General features: G+C 46.2%; 1 protein-coding gene across 2 annotated transcripts in view; it reads left to right on the top strand.

Moving 5' to 3' along the window:
* PPP1R3F (protein phosphatase 1 regulatory subunit 3F) overlaps positions 1-12,536 on the top strand; it is a 16,321-nt gene extending 3,785 nt beyond the window's left edge. Inside the window, exons 1-5 of one of the 2 annotated variants that reach the window (XM_025982362.2) lie at positions 857-2,930; positions 3,062-3,129; positions 6,756-6,811; positions 7,526-7,608; positions 10,771-12,536. In XM_025982362.2, coding sequence (XP_025838147.1) covers positions 3,083-3,129; positions 6,756-6,811; positions 7,526-7,608; positions 10,771-12,066 — 1,482 coding nt within the window. In that variant the 5' untranslated portion in view covers positions 857-2,930; positions 3,062-3,082 and the 3' untranslated portion in view covers positions 12,067-12,536. Of the gene's footprint in view, positions 1-856; positions 2,931-3,061; positions 3,130-6,755; positions 6,812-7,525; positions 7,609-10,770 lie in introns of those variants that run through there. The other variant, XM_025982360.2, reaches the window with a different exon arrangement.
* Positions 12,537-19,470: the final 6,934 nt, after the last annotated feature.

A 19,470-nucleotide genomic window follows, 5' to 3' on the forward strand; every position in this document is an offset into this window, starting at 1 on the left:
GTGGCTTTCTTAGCGAGTACATTTCAACTTATTATTGTTGTAAAAGCTGTGTGCTGCTGGTGACTTGGAGAGCTGTTGAAGAACAGCTGCCCCCTGCAACCCAGCCCTCCTGGGAAATGGTAGCTGATCTCAGGGGATAGGCTTAACCCGTGGGAACCCCATGGTAGAGGGTTTCTTGTTCAGAAGTACTGGCTGCAGGCCCACCGTGAACTGGGCATGGCTGTGTCAGGTAGGGGCACAGGGGAGGTCTGTGGTAGCCATTGGGCTACAGCTCAGAAACCGAAATGGCTACATTCCTGGGATCGCTGAACCAGGCTTTGGATAACCCTTTGGCTTAGAGATGTTCCATCAACAAGTGTTTGTTGAGGGCCTACTATGTGCTGGGCACAGTGCTAGGTTCAAACAGGGAAAAAGATGGAGGCTGGCACTCAGCTATCAAAGGTTTTGTAGCGGTACTGGGAGGGGAGAAGCAGGGACGGAGGGCTTGGTACATGAGGCCTGGCAGAGACCCTACTCTGTGCTTGGTATTTCGCTGAGGGTTTGGGTGCAAAGGCCTCATACAATCCTTTCAACATTCCCTGTGAGAGAGACTGTTTTTATCCCTTTCCTGGATGAGCAAACAGAGGCTCCCAGAGTCCAGAGTCCTAGGACTGGTGTCAGGAGGAGCCTTCCTGGTCTGCCTTGGCTTAACACCCTTAGGAGGTGTCCCATTCCTCTTAAAAATAAAGACCAAGAAAGCCTCAGCATGGCCTTCAAGCATCCCCCTGCCTTGTCCTCCAGTCTGGCCTCTGCAGCTGCCAGTCTCATTTCACACCATCCTCTGCCTTCTGAGCTCCGGTCACCACGGTCTCATTGAGGTGCCTTGCCCCTTACTGTCTCAGGGCCTTCCACCCATGCTGTTTTCCTTCACCAGGAATGTTGGTCCTGTGCTCCTCTCTGTCTCCTCAGTTTGGTCCTTCAGTCCTAAGAGGGCTTCCTCTGGGAAGCCTGTCCATCCCAACATCCTCAGGCCTCAGTGTGTTCGTAACATGGAGCAGGTGAGCCCTGCTGAAGAACATCACATAGCAGAACAGATGTGTGTTGCCACAAATTTAAGCTCCTTTTCCAGCTTGCCTGGCAGTCCTGTTCTATTTTTCTGATCCACTCTTGTCTCCACTTTGATGTGACTCTTTTCACATGTTCTTTACCTTCAGACTTCCTGCTTCAAAAAACAAAATGAAGCCATAAGAAGGGAACTCCCCACAACTTGCAGCCCCCAAGCCTGCAAACTAAGTTCCCTCCCTTGTGTTGCAGGGGAGAAGAGGGTCCTTTTACTCAGGCCAGTCCCCCCCTCCCTGGACTTATGCCCTGGGTCCTATTTTCTGCCACTTGCTCCAGAACTTGACCTTTCTCTCCTGGCAGTTTTTCAACCACCCTCCTTGCTGATCCTCTCAGCCTTTATGTGTGCTAGTGTCTCTGCTTTCTTAAAAACCTGTTCTTTGACCTCACCTCTGTCCCTGCTGCTCTTGGCCAGCACCTAATCACCCCCCCTTCATTACGGACTCCACCTTCTAAAGAATTCCCCACACTCCTCCGTTTGCTTCAGCTGCCCCCCTCAACATCTGCCAGATTCCACAGGTGGTTTTGGTTTTCTTCTTGAAGCGGTTGATCCCTCCTTCTTAAAAAAACAGTCTTCTCTTGCCTTGGGACCACGCTCTGCTGCTTTCCTCTTAACCCTCTGACCCTTCTCCTTGCTCTTTCCTTCCACCTCACATAGCCAAGCTTGGTGTCTCCACTTGGCTGATGTCCCAAAGATGCATCCCATGTTCAAGATCACATCCATCACCTCCCTGAAAGTGTTCCTGAGCGGCCTCTTCCCTACCCCTCCCTTGCTTATATCTTCCTTCTAAGCATCCTAAGCCCATCCTGACCCTGGAATCTGGGCCAGGGCCCTTTTTGTTCTAGGGCATTCATCCTTTCCTGAAGGCACCGACCTCAGTTTGCAGTTAGACCTTCATTAGGGGATTATTGGATGACCCTCCCTGCCCTCTTAGACTGTAAGCTCCGTGAGGGGTAGGAACACGGTCTGCTTTGGTTCACCACTGTATTCCTGCATGGTGCCTGGCACTTAACAGGTGCTCAATAAATGTTTGTTGAAAGAATGAGTGTGAGTTATTTTTTTAAATGTCTTCCTCCACACGAAATTGTAAGCTTCCTAGTTGAGGTGCTCACCATTGCGTCTCCAGGGTCTGTCACTGGGCTGATGCACAGTAAGGCCTCTAATTTTTAGGTCACCTGTTGCTGAATGGATGGGGACCCAATTTGCTATCTTGAGTTGGCAGCCTCAGGGGAAACCAGAACAATCAAAGTTGAAACAGGACAGGCCAAGGGCCATCTTAGTTGTCTGGAAAGTGAGGATTTTGTGAGAAAGTGGTCCTCTTTTACTCCACAGACAGTCAGTAGGGCATCATGGTTAAGGGTGTGGACAGATGCCACCCGCTATAGAAGTGGCAGAGCTTAGATCTGAGCCAGGGCGGTCCTGCTCTAGTTCCCCAGTTCTCAACTGCTATACCAGGCTGGGTGGTACGTCTTAACCAGTGGGACATTGGTGGGCAAATTGCTTTCCTTTTCAAAGCCTCAGTTTCCCTCAGTGGGAGATTGGAGGGGGATTGGTGTTCTTCGTTAGCACTTCATAGGCGACGTTCCACTCTTTCCTGAATTCACTCCATGGCCCTCTGAGATAGCTGTTACCATTATACCTTCTTTACGAAGGTTCAGTGACTTGCTCCAGGTCACACAGCTGGTAGGTGGCAGAGCTGAGGTTATTCAAAAGTACACATCCTGACCCTTCATTGAGCTGTGGAATCATCAATTTCCTGGATCACAACGAATATTAGAGAAAAAAAACTAGCATAGGAAATAATCAGCATGCATCCTAACACATAGTAAAGGTAAGTGTTGTTTCATTCAAAGAACAACTTTTTCAGTTCTATATAAGTATGTATATTTCCACATGCATGGGTGTGCTGACTTATGATGTAAAATGTATTTCTTACTGTGGGTTACCGCCAAACAAATGAAGTCACTGCTGTAAAAGAAGCTCATGGCTGTGATAAACTGCTCTCCTTCCTCCACCTCGCTGGATGGGCTGTAAGTCTCAGAGTTGCTACTGACACAGACTGTAGTGGGGGAAGGCCCCCGCAGAATGTGGCTTTTACAGCCACTTCAAACCCTGTTCTTTTCAGAAAGCAGATGGCTTGGGGTAACCAGAATTCCAAGTATCGTGGGGCAGGTTTCTGAAGCCATCTGACCCCCTGGAGAGTCAGCATTATCTTCGAGTTGACTACATGGGAGCTGGGGTCTGTTGAGTTTCCCTTTGGGTTTCAGCATGTGACCCACTTTGGGCTGGCTGGGTTCTTTGAAAACAATGTTGGGGGTGCTCCCAGAGGACTCGGGGTGGTAGGGGCAGTGATGTGACTGCTCTGAAAGTCTGCTTTGCTCTTCCCCATTGGGGACTGTCAGCCCCCCCCTTGCCCTCACTCTGACCATTCACTTTTTCGTTCAGTCTCTGGCTGGCCCAGGTTGGGGCCAATGGCACCTCTTTCTGAAATCTCATCTCCTGCCCCCCCGGGTGTCGTCTGAGGTCAGCGATCATTGAGTTTCCTGATGGCAGGAGGAATTTCACACCCAGGATATTGGTGTGGCCCCTTCTAGGCTGCGTGTCTTGACTAGTTCTTGAGAACACCCCAAGGATGCATCTTGGATGCAGGCCCACTACTGCCTACTGCCCTTGAGGAGATAGCATGTGGCATTTGTGGGGCCAGTGCCAAAAGAGCAGGTTTCCTTCTCGAAAATTAGCAAGCACCCTGGAGGTACAGTTTTGTTCTTAATCTCCTCCCTCCCCATTTTTCTAAGAACCCCTCTTCTCTGTTACTGATCAGTGAGTCAGTATACACTTGTACCCCATTTCTCTTACTATCCTCCTTTTGATTAAAGTCATAGCTGCCCCTGACTGTTTACTGTGAAAGACAGTTCAAAGATATTTAGGTTTTTTTTTCTTCAGCCCACAGTTTCAAACACTGTCTTCAAAATGGAGCCCACTTTGGATTGTTATCAGTGTGGTGTGTAGTTAGTGGGTGTAGAGACACGGTTCCTTGAGCCTCAGTTTCCGCATTTGTAAAAAGGGAAGAATGTCTCTTTGAAGGATGGATGTGAAGGTTTTCAAATGACTTGGTGTATCAATGAAAGGGGCCCACGTTGGAGGAGATGAACAATAAATGCTTGTGCCTTCTGCTTTCATCTCTCTGACTTCAGAGGTATGGAGAGTTCCCTGTGTACTTCTGCTGACTTTGTGGATCTTGGGATCAGCTGAATTGCTTGACCTGATTTTTGGAAGTTCCTCTTCTCACGCTGCTTGGCTGCAGAAGAGATGCTCTGGGGGCTGAGCGATTTGTTTTGTGTTTGTTTTTCTTCTCTTCTTTCTTCAACTGAACTGTGGAATTCTTTTCCTTCTGGTTGGCTGCATCCTGTGTCCCGTCACCCCCCACCCCCACACTCTTTACTCTCTCCCATACATTCAGGACTCTGGAGTGGTATTTAGAAGCCTGGTTGTGCGTGTCAGCACTGAACCAGATGGTAGGGGATGGCTTGCCTTGTCCTGCCCCTGGGAGGGAGGGCTGCCCTTCTGTTTGTGGGTCTTCTTTAAGAAGCTTGCTTTAGAAGATCCTAGGAAGGTGACATTTTTCTAATGAAGGATTACACCAGCAAAAGAAGTCAGTAGAAATTGTTTTGGGCCACAAGTCCAAAGCCCTTGACTTTAAACTTACTGGGGGAGGAGGGTGGGACCTGGTGCACGATCAAGCTGGTTTGTTCCAAATCCCCCTTTCTTATCCATGATGCTCAGGAGTTGGTGGCCAGGCTTCCAGAGTTACTCACTCCAGGGCCTTGTAATATTCAGATTCAAATACCTTTGGTGAGGTGCACGAGCCCTAGTCATTGGAGAAAGATAGATGGTCCCTTCTGGGGCTTCTAGACTCTAGATCTATGCACCTGGTTCACATTCTTCCCTGAGGGACCTTGCAGCCACTGCTGTGTCTGTTGATCTAGGCACATGTCCCATGAAGGCAGGGAAACTGAGAATGAATATATGGGCAAAAGGCAGGTCCAAAGAAAAGCCCGAATGAAAGAAGAAGGAGAGATGTTGTCTTATTACTGCTGCCCACCTCTATCTACTTCCAGAAAGGGTCGGAGATAGGGTTGGGGTAAGACCTCAGTTTCCCTCGTCCAGGAAGTAGCAGTGTGTTGATTGAGAGCTCAAATTTAGACTTGGGAGCTGAAAGGCTTAGGTTTGGATCCTTGCTGTGTGACCTTGAGCTGTTTCCTCGGCTCCCTCATCATCATTTGTGAGATGCAGATAATAATACTGCCTACTTCACAGGATTAAAAGTACCTACCTCACAGAATTGTTGTGAGGATTACATTAATATAGGTGAAGTGCATAGAACAGTGCCCAGCATCATAGTGGGTATTCAGGTCAGCTAGTGATCCTCGGTTTCTGTGAGGTAATTGATTATGTGTTTTCAAAAAGTTGCAACCATCTGCAGAAATGTCAACATCATCATATTACCTTTTGGGAAGAAAAAGGTCTGAGCAATTGCCTCAGCTCCTCTCTGTCCCTGCTCATGTTTTTGTTAACACTTCCCTCTCATTTGTCTTCATCTGTCAACATTTGGCACTCATTTCTGAGAATGAGAACAGCGATTTCTCCATGATCCCTGGGACCCCACCCCTGGCAGAGACTGGCTGAAATACACTTGCCTTGTGCCACTTAGACCTTGCTCGGGACCTGACTTGCCTGGTAGAGGAAGACCAATCCTCATGAATATCTACAGTAGATTCAGCTCCCCCACCTCCCCACTCAGTGCCAGGCCCCGGTGTCTGGCTTGATGTCCTCATTTCCCCTGACTGCCCTGTGCTTGGTGTGCACATCCTGGCTGTCCTGTGCTCTGTTTTAAGGTGAGGAGGGTGAGGCTCAGAAAGGTTAGGTGGTTGGCCAGGCTGGTAGGGTGACGGGTGGAGGGTTGGTGGAGGGACCCAGGTTTTTGTGACCTCAGTTTACTTCCTTTTTCCACTGGTCTCCTTTTGGTTATCCAGTTGCTTCCTTCCTTCCCTTTGCTGCTTTCTGAGTCCCAAAGTCCTTGCCTGCCCTTTCTTGGAAAAAGCATGCTCCTCTACAGCTAGGAATGTACCCCCAAAGAAGTGATCCAGAATGCTTGTAAAGCCATGCCCAACCACGTCTGCCAGAGTCTCCTTCGTGAGAGCAAAACCAAGGCAACAAACTAGCTGCTCAGTAGGTTGGGAATGGGTACATATGTTACAGTGAGCTGCCATGAGAGTAGGCAGCCATATTACACGTTGACAAAAGTATATAGTCATGCTTCTTACTGTTACAGGGACAAAGCCAGTGGTGAAATGTCATCTGCAGAATCGAAGTGATTTTTGTAGAATATCTGGAATTAAATTTTCCAAAATGGTGCTAGTGGTTGCCTCGGGCTGATGCGTGGCTTTTCCCCTTCTTTGTGCTTTCCTGTGTATCATAACATTTCTACAATGAGAGCGTAGGACTTTTCTAATTAGGGGATAGAAAGGGGTGACAGAGGGAAGATAGCCACAGTCCCTTGAGAGTGGGCCACCCCAGAGGCTCAAAAGGTACTGGTGGGTGGCAGAACTGGCCTCTTAGGACATCAGATCCATGCATTCTCCCTTTTGCCCCGCAGGCCTCCTGAGGAAGAACTGAGGATGAACAACCTGGATGATAACACCCCTGCTATGGGTAAGCAATTGGCCGGCTTTGGGGGTTTTAGCTTCTATTTACCATTTCTTTCTTCTCCCTGTTTTCTTTTTATTTATTTATTTATTTATTTATTTATTTATTTATTTATTTATTTATTTTATTTTTTTATTTTATTTTTTTTTCCTGTTTTCTTTTTTAAGAAAGATTTTACTTATTTATGAGAGAGAGAGAGAGAGAGAGAGAGAGAGAGAGCACGATCAGGGGGGAGTGGCATGGAGAGGGAGAAGCAGTCTCCCTATTGAGCAGGGAGCATGACCTCGATCCCAGGACTCTGGGATCATGACCTGAGCCGAAGGCAGATGCTTAACCAACTGAGCCCCTCAGGCACCCTCTCCCTCTTTTCTTTTTTTTTAATATTTTATTTATTCATTCATGAGAGACACAGAGAGAGGCAGAGACATAGGCAGAGGGAGAAGCAGGCTCCCCTGCAGGGAGCCTGATGTCGGACTCAATCTCAGGACCCTGCGATCATGCCCTGAGCTGAAGGCAAACACTCAACCACTGAACCACCCAGGTGTCCCTCCCTGTTTCCTTCATACAAATTAGGAGGTGCCCTCTGCCTTAGAGTGTCACAGAAAGCTGCAGAAGCAAAACTGCCAAGTAGCCAGAAGAGCAGATTTAAAAAAAACAAAACTAAACCAGGCCTGCTTGTACACCTACCTCACCCCAACACTACCCTTCTCTTCTCTCCAGCGGAACGCCCTAAAGTCCAGGAGTCAGTGGGTTCCCTGGTGGCCCCCACCCCTCTCCGTCCATGGCCTCAGATGACACTTCAGGTAAGCAGGCCCTGGCAGCCTCTGGATGGACAGCCCAGTGGGAGACTGAGTGGTGGGGGCCGACTTGCTCCAGGTCTGCCCTGGGTCGGAGGGAGGCCCCCCAAATCAGAACCTGATGGCAGAGGGGTAGAAATGCAGTTATTTACCTGAGCTTTGTTAAGTTAGCAAATATTTACTGAGTGCTTGCTCCATGCTAAGCAGTTTAAGGCATTGGGAAGATGGTCGTGACCACTCTGTCTTCATGGGGCTTATTTACATTTTAATGGAGTGAGACATGACAATACAAATAATAGTCAAAATATATGATATTTTAGATGATGGTGAGGTCTAAGGAAAAAAACAAAGGGATGGGGAGTGTGTGTGTGCACATGCACACGTGTGAGACACATACACATATACACGGGGGTGGGGGGATGTTTTGTGAGTTTAGATCAGGTGGCCAGGGGAGGCCTTCATGGTAGGTGAGATTTGAGCAAAAGTCTGGAGAACGTGGGAGAGAGACATGTGAACAACTAGGGGAAGAACATCCCAGGCAAAGTCCCTCAGGCCCAGGCATGGCAAAGGTATGTGAGGAACAGTGAGGAGCAGTGAGTGGGGGAGGGGAGGAGCAGCAGGAGGTGAGGTTAGACAAGTTGGGGACAGATCGCCTAGGGTCTCATGGGCCTGGGAGAGAACTCTGGCTTTTCCTCTGAATGACAGGGGAGCCATGGAAGGGTCAGAAGGCTTGAGAGCAGAGAAGGGCCATGATCTGACTTAGGATTTAATGGGCTCCCTCTGGCTGTTGTGAGGAAAACAGGCTATAAGGGCAAGGATGGGAGCAGGCCCCCCACGCCCACCAGGGGGAGGCTGCTGCCCTGTTCCAGGCCAGTGATGCCCTTGCTGGCAGGGAGACAGAGATTCTGGAGATGTCATGTGTATGTGTGTGTGTGTGTGTGTGTGTGTGTGTGTGTTAGTACAAAGATTTTTTTAAAGATTTTATTTATTTATTTATTCATGAGACACACACACACACACAGAGAGAGAGAGAGAGAGAGAGAGAGAGAGAGAGAGAGAGGGGCAGAGACAGGCAGCAGGAGAAGCAGGCTCCATGCGGGAAGCCTGATGCAGGACTCTATCCTGGGACCCTGGGATCACGCCCTGAGCCGAAGGGAGGCACTCAACCGCTGAGCCACCCAGGAATCCCAAGTACAAAGATTTGCAAACATATACAGAAGAGATTAGTATAATGAACTCACATATGCCTATCACCCAAGCTTCAACAGATTTTAATCCCTGTACATGCTTACTTATTTCCATACCCCCTTCCCCCCCCACTGCCTATGGAATTATTTGGGAAAAATCCAGACATTATCTCATCCATAAATATTTCAGTTTGTATCTCAGAAAATTAAGCACTCTTACACACACACACACACACACACACACACACACACACTCACCCACTCACATACACACATACCACAATGTAGCATCACACCTCAGGAAATTAGCAGTCAGTCTGTAATATCATCAAATAGTTGATAAGTGTTCAAATTTCCTTATCTCAGTGGTGTTGTAGGATCCGAACCAGGTCAACACATTGCATTTGGTGGATGGGGCTTTTTCAGATTTTTCTTTTTTAAAAAATTTTATTTATTTATTTGTAAGAGGCACAGAGAGAGAGAGAGAGAGAGAGGCAGAGACATAGGCAGAGGGAGAAGCAGGCTCCTCGCAGGGAGCCCGATGTGGGACTCGATTCCGGACCCTGGGATCACACCCTGAGCTGATGCTCACCAACTGAGTCACCAAGGTGTCCCTTTTTTAGATTTTTCAATCTCCCTCACTTTTCTGGCAATTTGTTTGTTGAAGAGCCCTTGTTTGTCCTGTAGAGTTTCCCACAGTCTGGTTTTGGCTGATTACATCCACATGGAAACACATTTCTTACTCTATTTTTATTAATATATTAATTCCATTTGATTAATGTGATCTATTAAATTAACTAATGTACTTTATTAAACTATCAATTTTATTAAATTGATTAAATACAATCTATTATTATTAAATGAATTTAACTTGAATTGATTCTGTTTAATTCTCTTGTTCCCATTTCATTTATTAATTGGAATTCTTCTCTAAAGAGAAACTTTCTCATATCAACTGTTTGGCTGCCTTGAGGATATATAATTTGTATTGAAAAAGCTGTATAAATTTTTTCCTTTTTATTTACTAGTTTTCAGAAAAAATGAACTTCTCTGAAGTTGACCAGTTAAAGGATTTTTGGTTTGGGTATATTATTACTAACTCATGAATTTGAAACATATTTGATAAGTTTCAATCCATTGCATTTATTTATTTATTTTGATGTTTAAATTGAACTATCTCTGGCCAGTGGAAACTTATTTACATTGGTTCTAAAGTCCTTTTTTTTTTTTAATTTTTATTTATTTATGATAGTCACAGAGAGAGAGAGAGGCAGAGACACAGGCAGAGGGAGAAGCAGGCTCCATGCACCGGGAGCCCGATGTGGGATTCGATCCCGGGTCTCCAGGATCGCGCCCTGGGCCAAAGGCAGGCGCCAAACCGCTGCGCCACCCAGGGATCCCCTCTAAAGTCCTTTTGAATATATCCCCATCATTCTTTGAACACTAACTCGCATTCTAGAATGACAGCATATCTTAGACTCATCTTGTACTTTCCCTGCCCCAAACCTGGAAGCAGTCATTTATTTAGGAAACTCTGGTTCATTTTAGTGGAGAACGGTGTTTAGAAACCAGGGTATGGGTTCTCGGTATGGTTGTTGTCATTTCTAGGCCTTGTTAAAATAAATTGTTTTAAAAGAGAAAATATGTGAGGATATTCTGGGTATGTTTTGAAGGTCAACTGACAGTATTTACTGATAGCCTTTCACCAAATATTGTTGCTAACTGCATTCCTTAGCTTTATGATCTGCAGAAGTCCCATTTTACTCCATCTGATTTTGTTATTTTAATATAGATGACATAGGTTCTGGGGTTTGGAGAACTAGAGAGGGCCCTTTAGGGAGGGTTTATCTGGAAACACCTGTGGGGCTGGGTGTGGGCTGTCGTTAGCTCTCACTTTCTCTGCTTGTCCCATCCCCTCCTCTACTTCATTCCTTTCCCTTTCTCTCCCCTCCTGCCCTGCCCCGCCCCCCCATGGCTCTAGGTTTCTGAAGTTACAGTGACTGGCAAACCCCCAGAAGAAGGTGACGTCCCCAGAAGCAATCCACCTGTGGCTTTCACAGAGGTCCCCCAGGCACCAGCCATCAGGATTCTCCCCTCTTCCTCTCTCTGTGGCCTGGGGGGCTCCCCCAGGGACCAGGCCTCAGGGCCCGATGCAAGTGAGGGGGCACCCGGGCCTCTCCTGGAACCCAGCCAGCAACGGGTGGAGGCCACGTGGGAAGTATCGAGAGAGCATGGAGGGGCCCGAAAGGACTCCATGGTGGGGGCTATTATTGATGAACCCCCTGGGGGTCTGGAGGTTGTGAGTGGGTTGGAGGAGCTGCTTGGCGAGGACACCATTGACCAGGAGCTGGAGCAGCTCTACCTATCCCACCTGAGCCGCCTGCGGGCTGCTGTGGCTGCAGGTGGGGCAGGAGGTGGTGGGGAGGGCCCCACAGATGAGGGGATGTCCCCCAGCCATCCCCTGGGCATACTCACAGACCGAGACCTGATCTTGAAGTGGCCTGGCCCTGAGCGGGCCCTGAACAGTGCTCTGGCTGAGGAGATCACACTGCATTATGCCCGGCTGGGGCGTGGTGTGGAGCTTATCAAGGACACTGAAGACCCTGATGAGGAGGGGGAGGGTGAAGAGGGACTCTCCGTCATACCCTCCAGCCCAGAAGGGGACACCCGCAAGGAATCACCTCCGGAAATCCTCTCTGGGGCCCATTCTGTGGTAGCCACTATGGGAGATGTGTGGCTCCCATGGGCAGAGGGCTCGGGATGTGACAGCCCTGTGGTTCTGGGTGCAGAGGGTCAGTTCACCAGGGCTCCAGAAAAAGGGATGGGCAAGGACACTGATTCTCTGCATATGAGTAGGGTGACATCTGGGGTGACGGGGTCCCCAGAGGGGAAGGAAGGCCGGATGGAGTTTACCACTGAGTGGGCAGATAGCTTGGTTCCCATATCTGGTAAGGAGCCAGCCGCTCCAGTCCTACGGGGGCAAAGTCTTACCCTTCTTGGTCCCTCGGGGGCTGCAGTCTGTCCTTCTAGCCTGGCCAGGCCCCACATGAGCTCCCAGGATGAGAAGGGTCCAGGCCCAAGCCTTGATCCTCCAAAGAAGTCTCCCACCTTAGCAGCCCCTGCAGAATGTTTGTGTATATTGCCTCCCCAGCTCTGGGGGCCCTTGACCCAGACTCTGGGGGTCCTGGCTGGGTTGGTGGTGGTCCCTGTGGCTCTTAACAGTGGTATGTCCCTCCTGGTGCTTGCACTGTGCCTCTCTCTGGCCTGGTTCTCGTAGAGGCTGCTTATGGGGGTGCAGCAATGATAGGCTTCCTCCTCTTTGGAGTCTGGGGGGAGGCAGTCCCTATATTCCCCCAGGGGCTTCAGATGGGCTATGTGGCTTGTATAGTGAGGGGTCTTTTGCTTCTGAGAATGCCTGACTGGAAAGAGACCTTCCCGTCCCTGAGGACTTGTGGGCACAGGGCTTCTTGTGGTGATACCAGTGGAGGGGAACAGGGCTCGGTGAATGGTGTGAGATATCTTTTCAGAAGGGAACTGGGCATGTCCTCCCTACCCCCCAAGCCTGTATTTATTTTTGTATAATTCTCTGGACGAGGGAGAGTGGTCGTGAGCTGGTCTTGGGGCACAATTACCCAGAGATATATTTATTAACAACCAACCTGTGCAACCTGCTGGAGCTTTATTTTTAATTTAATTTATATAGAGTGCCTATTATTATATGCCACAATAGAGCTCTATGAAAAATGATGTGTCTTACTGTACAGTGTTCTCCTGTTTGGGCCTGCATGTGTGGGGTGGTCATGTTCTGTGGGAGGCTCAAGGTGGGGAGTTGGGCGTGGGACATGGCCATGCCCGCTGCTACAGCTTCAATATGCCCTTGAGGATCTGTGTCACCTCACCTTATGGTCCTACTCCGTGTGGTCTGGTGGTCTTTGGAGGGGCAGGTCCTTTGGTCTTTTCTATATTCTGCCAGGGAGGGAGGAAGAATGATTGCCATATGAGGGTTTGCTGTCGAACACGTGGCTGTAGTGATGGATGTGGTCAGCTGTAGATGTGGGGATACCAGTTATGAATCAGCCACAAGGTTTTGAAGTTACTGAAAGAAAAAAGGCCTCTGACACCGGGAGGAGACCCCTCTGTCCCCAAGATCGGGAAGGTCTCAGAAGGGACAGAGGAGTTAATATGCTGTGAAGAATTCATACCAGAGTTGCTGTCCACAGGCATTGCGTTTCTAACTCAAAGCAGGTTACCCAGACACTTTGAAAGAAAGGATAGATATATTTACTGCATGCAAATAAAAAATCTCTGCACAGCAAAATAAAACACCATATATTTATTTACTTCCTTTCACAGAAAAAGTTTACACCAGCTTTCTTCCATTCTCCTCCAGGGCTCCAGTACTTTTCTGTAACAGTCCCAATCAGATTGTTTGCCCAACCACTTCCAAAAGTGCTGAAGTCACTGATGATATATGATATATGATTGGTGTATCAATGGCCACCTCCCAGACTTCATCTTACTTGACCTATGGGCAGCATTTAACACAATGGGTCATCCTATCAACTTTGAAATCTTTCTTTACTTGGCTTGCAGGACACCACACTTGACTAGTTTTCCTCTTTCCTCATTGGCCATTCTTCTAGGACGGTGCTGGGCACATAGTAAGTCCTCAATAAATGCCTACTGAATGAAAAAAATGAAGGAACAAATAAGCAATGTGGGAAAATACAGAGACATGGTTAGAGAACTTAGTTGGTCATTCAGTGGTTACAAGCTCAGCTTAGTTCCCCAAATGTTGATTGACCACCTCTTCTCTGAGGTGGTCACAGAGGACACAGAGGAAGGACCTCACAGTCTAGTGGGAGGACAGATACAGAGAAAGGATTTTAGTGGAGTGTGGTTAGTTGCATTAGCAGTGGTGGGGGCCTCAGAACAGATGCTCAGCCCAGTGTGGGGAGTCTGGAAACCTTTTTGGAGGATATGCTGCATGAACTGAATTAAGAAATGAGAAGGAATCCACCAGGTGCTGAAGGGGAAGAGAGGACAATCCAGTCAGAAGGAAGAGAATTTCAGAGTTCTGAAAGTGGAAAACAAGTTTTTTTTTAAAGGTTTTATTAATTTATTTGAGAGAGAGTGAGAGCATGAGCCAGGGGAGAGGCAGATGGAGAGGGAGAGGCAGACTCCCACTGAGCAGGGAGGCCAATACAGGGCTCAGTCCCAGGACCCTAGGATCATGACCCGAACTGAAGGCAGATGCTTAACCAGCTGAGTCACCAGGCGCCTTGGAAAACAGTATTGAAAACAAACTTAACACCTGCTCATTTCATCTTTCAGTGAGGATATTCTCACTTGGCCAAATACCAAAGTCCAAACGTGCCTGTGGTCTTCCATTGATGTGATAATTTGCTCAATATCCAAAAAGGCAACTTTCCAACAACTGGATTGAAAAGTTAGATAAAATGGACAAATTACTACAGACATGTAACTTGACAAAACTGTCTCAAAAAATAAAAAAGGAAAAGTTGAGTAGTCCTATGACCATTAAAGTAACAACCTGGGAATCCCTGGGTAGCTCAGCAGTTTGGCGCCTGCCTTCAGCCCAGGGTGTGATCCTGGAGTCCCAGGATCAAGTCCCGCATCGGGCTCCCTGCGTGGAGCCTGCTTCTCCCTCTGCCTGTGTCTCTGCCTCTCTCTCTCTCTCTCTCTTTCTCTCTCACTGTCTGTCTCATGAATAAATAAATAAAAACTTTTTTTTTTTAAAGTAACAGAACCTGTAGCCAAAAGTCTTCCCAACAGAAACTCTGGGCCCAGATGGCTTCAGTGGTGATACACTCAAGGAACAAACAATTCTGATTCTACAAAAGGGATTCCAGAGTGTAGAAAAAGGGAGTGTTTCTTTTTTTTTTTTTAAAGATTTTATCTATTTATTCATGAGAGACAGAGAGAGAGAGAGAGAGAGAGAGAGGCAGAGACACAGGCAGAGGGAGAAGCAGGCTCATGCGGGGAGCCCGACTCAGGACTCAATCCTGGGACTCCCAGATTATGTCCCCAGCTGAAGGCAGGCGCCAAACCGCTGAGCCACCCAGGGATTCCCCCAAAGGGAGCGTTTCTTTCTTTTTAAAAAAAAATGTTTTATTTATTCATGAAAGACACAGAGAGAGAGAGAGAGAGAGAGAGAGAGAGAGAGGCAGAGACACAGGCAGAGGGAGAAGCAGGCTCCATGCAGGGAGCCCGACATGGGACTCGATCCCCGGTCTCCAGGATCACACCCGGACTGAAGGCGGCACCAAACTGCTGAGCCACCCAGGCTGCCCAAAGGGAGCGTTTCTCTCTCGTTTTCTGGGGCTAATAGAAACTTGGTACTAAACCTTGATGAGTGAAAAAAGAATATTACAGATCTCAAGAAAACATAAAAATACCTTAAACTAAATAACTGCCTGTCTTGGCCTGTTTAGGCAGCTGTACCAAAATAGTGTAGACTAGGTGGCTAGAAAACAACAAACACTTATTTCTCATAGTGCTGGAAGCTGGGAAGTTGAAGATCAAAGAACTTGCAGATTTGGTGTCTGGTGGGAACCAACTTCCTGGTTCATAGATGGCTGTCTTCTTGTGGTGTCCTCACATAGTGAAGGGACAAGGTTACTCTTTGGGGTCTCTTTTATAAGGGTACTCATCCCATTCACAAGGGCTTCACCCTCATGATCTAATCACCCCAAAGGTCCCACCTCCTAATACCATCACATGGTGGGAATCATGTTTCAACATACAACTTGTGAGGGAGGGAACACAACTATTCAATCTCTAGCACTGCCTACATCCAATATATTTAAAAAGTGTGATATGACCAAGGTGTATTTATTCTAAAACTGTAATGTGGTTTAACGTTTGAACTTAGCACATGTTGCTTTATTAGCATATTAAAAGAGAAAAACCATAATAATCTCAATAGGTGTTAGAGAAAGGGTTAGATAAAATTTGACATCTATTCATGATTTTACTTTTTATAATAAAGATTTTATTTATTTATTCATGAGAGACACAGAGAGAGGCAGAGACATAGGCAGAGGGAGAGGCAGGCTCCATGCAGGGAGCCTGTGGGATTCAATCCTGGGACTCAGTCCTGGGACTCCAAGATCATTCCCTGAGCCAAAGGCAGATGCTCAACTGCTGAATCACCCAGGCATCCCTGATTTTACTTTTTTGAAAGATTTTATTTATTTATTAGAGAGAGAGAGAGAGAGAGAGAGAGAGGTAGTGGGAGGAGCAGAAGGAGAAGGACAAGCAGACTCCATGCTGAATGCAGAGCCTGTCATGGGGCCCAGTCCCACAATACTGAGATCATGACCTGAGCCAAAATCAAGAGTCGAATGCTTAGAGTCGGAGCTACCCAGGCATCCCTCTATTCATGATTTTAAAAACCTTAGCAAGGGGTTCCTGGGTGGCTGAGTCAGTTGAGCATCTGACTCTTGATCTTGGCTCAGGTCTTAATCTCAAGGTTGTGAATTCAAGCCCTGTGTTGGACTCCACACTTGGCGTGGAGCTTACTTAAAACAAAAAGGAAAACCTTAGTAAATTAGTTGAATAAATTTTCTTAACATAAAATGTATTTATCTACAAGAATTTACAGTAAACTACATACTTCAAATGAGATTTGAAGAGCTCTGACATTTGGAGCATGGCAAGAATGCTTGCTATTGCATTTCTACTCAGCATTGTACTGGAGGTCTTAGCAAGCACAATAAGGCAAGGAAAAGAAATTAAAAATATTTAAAGATTGGAAACGAAGAACTGAATTGTCATTATTTGTAGATGATACCATTGCATATATAGAAAATCGAAAATAATCCATGGGCAAATTATTAGAATTAATAAGAATTTAAAAAGATTTCTGATACCAAAAATCCATATTCAAATGTAAATTGTTTTTATATACTAACAACAGACAGAAAATTTTAATAAAGATACCCCTTATGAACTCCTTAGAAATTTAAAAAAGAGGGGCAGCCCTGGTGGCTCAGCAGTTTGGTGCCGTCTTCAGCCCAGGGTATGATCCTGAAGACCCAGGATCGAGTCCCACATTGGGCTCCCTGCATGGAGCCTGCGTCTCCCTCTGCCTGTGTATCTGCCTCTCTCTCTGTGTGTGTCTCTCATGGATAAATAAATAAAATATTTAAAAAAAAAAAAAAAAAGAAATTTAAAAAAGATCTTACCCTTTTTTGTTAAAGATCTTATCTTTAATTAATTTCCACATCAATGTGGGGTTTGAACTCACAACCCCAAGATCAAGAGTCACATGCTCTACTGACTGAGCCAGCCAGGCACTCCAAGAGAGCAAGATCTTTTTGTAAAAAAATGTAAAAACCTTATTGAAAGACATTCTAAAAGATTAAATAAATAGATATACATGTTTTTGAATGAGTCAATATCATAAACCTATCAGTTCCCTCTGAACTATTCTGTAGATTCACTGTAAATCCTGTCACAATTTCGATAGATTTGTGTCTGCATATCTTGGCAAGTTAATGCTTACATCTATGTGGAAGTGCCAACTAGCCAGAGCACCCATACTTAATTTAAGGTATAGCAATTAAGATGGTATGATATTGCTGCAAAGGTAGGCAAATAGACCAATGAAAGACCAGTGGTTTCAGAAACAGACCCACTTTATATGTAGACTCAGAATAGGTAGCCAACGAGATATTGTGAGACCAGTAGGAAATGGTTGGACTTTCAATAGAAGGAAAAATCTGTTATCCATATTAAGAAAAATGAAAGTGGATCCTCACAACACAAAAATAACTCTAGGCAGACTCAAAACCTAAATGTGAAAAGCAAAACCAAAGAGCTCTAAGAATTTAATACAGAAAAATACCTTCATATACTCATGGTAGGAAAGTTTTTCTTAAGACACAAAACACTAACCATAGATGACAATTATAAAACATTCAATTACATTAAAATTAAGAATGTCTATTGATCAAAAAATACCATAAAGAGTGAAAACCACAAATTGGGATGTAAATTGAGAGAAAATCATTCAAACACACATAACTCGTGAAAAGTTCAAACCTAGAATATATTTAAAACTACCAATAGAAAAACCAGATGCACCAATAAGTGTATAAATAAGTTATATATTCACAGAATGGAATATTGTATAATGAGAATGAAAGATCTACAACTATGTGGAATAGCCTGGATGAATCCCACAGACGTGATGTTGAGCAAAAGAAGCCAAACAGAAAAATAGGCAGAATGAATCCATTACCAGTGGTAAAATTATAAAGGAGAGTGAGAGAATGATTATCACCAAGTCCATGATAATGTTTACTTCTGGGGGAGGGAGGGAGAGATGTAATTGGGAAGGGACCCAGAAGACTTCTGGTCTACAACTTGACCTAGGTGGTTGTTCATGGGTGTGCAATTCGTTAATATTCATTGAAGTGTACATTTCTCAGGCAAAAAAGAGATCACAACTAAGGCAAAAAGCAGTGAGTCATGGGAGTGATGTGACTCTTTGGGACTCCACACAGGCTCTGAGTGACCCCAGTTTCCTTGTCTAGACCATGAAGTGTAGGTGGACTGCTTCTTTCAGAACCTCTCCTGGGGTCAAGGTCTTGCAGTCCTGGAGGTTACCAAGGCTCCCTCAGCCCTATCTGTGGAAGTCATGTTTGGGAACTTGCTTATTCTGTGTCTCTTGACACCAGCTATGGAGTGGGGATACTCACCTCTTGGAGGATGGAGAGAATCTGTCCATTTTGTCCTCAGATATCTGAGTTCATCTCCCCTTGGACCTCATTCATACATTGTTTTGTTGTGTTTTATGTATGTATGTATGTATGCTATGTATGTATGTATTTAGAGAGGGGGGAAGGGCAGAGGGAGAGAGAGAATCCCAAGCAGGCTCCATGCCTAGCATAGAGCCAGATGTAGGGCTTGATCTCACAACCCTGAGATTGTGACCTCGTGACCTGGGCTGAAATCAAGTGTTAGATACATAAATGACTGACCCACCTGGGTGCCCCCATACGTGGTTTTAGAGCCTGGAAGAGTTCGTTTAAAAGCCAGGACCAAAAAAAAAAAAAAAAAAAAAAAGCCAGGACCTTGGGCAGCCCGGGTGGCTCAGCGGTTTAGCACTGCCTTTGGCCCAGGGCCTGATCCTGGAGACCTGGGATGGAGTCCCACGTCAGGCTCCCTGCATGGAGCCTGCTTCTCCCTCTGCCTATGTCTCTGCCTCTCTGTGTGTGTGTGTGTGATGAATAAATAAATAAAATCTTAAAAAAAAAACCCGGGACCCCAAGCCCTTGTTGTGTGTCTTTGGGCAAGTTATTTGTCCCCTTCCAGCCTTAAAAGGGAGCTAATGCCCACTGAGTTTTGGAGAAAATGTGTAATGGCCTCATTCATTAATATATTTGATTAATCTAGCAATTCATGCAGTGTAGCAAGGCAGGAAAGAGGAAGGGCTCCGGAATGGTACAGTCCAGGACTAAATTACCACTATGTCACACTATAGGCAAGTTATTCAAGCTCTCTGTGCTTCCTTTTGCTTGTGTGTCATCAGGGATAATAACTTTCCCTCCTCACAGGGTTATGGTGAAGGTTAAATGAGATAACACATGGGTTACCTAGGGCAGTGCCTGGCACATAACAAGTACACATCAGCTGTTACCAGACCCCCCCA

Source organism: Vulpes vulpes, chromosome X (genome assembly GCF_048418805.1).
Source record: "Vulpes vulpes isolate BD-2025 chromosome X, VulVul3, whole genome shotgun sequence".
NCBI lineage: Eukaryota > Metazoa > Chordata > Mammalia > Carnivora > Canidae > Vulpes > Vulpes vulpes.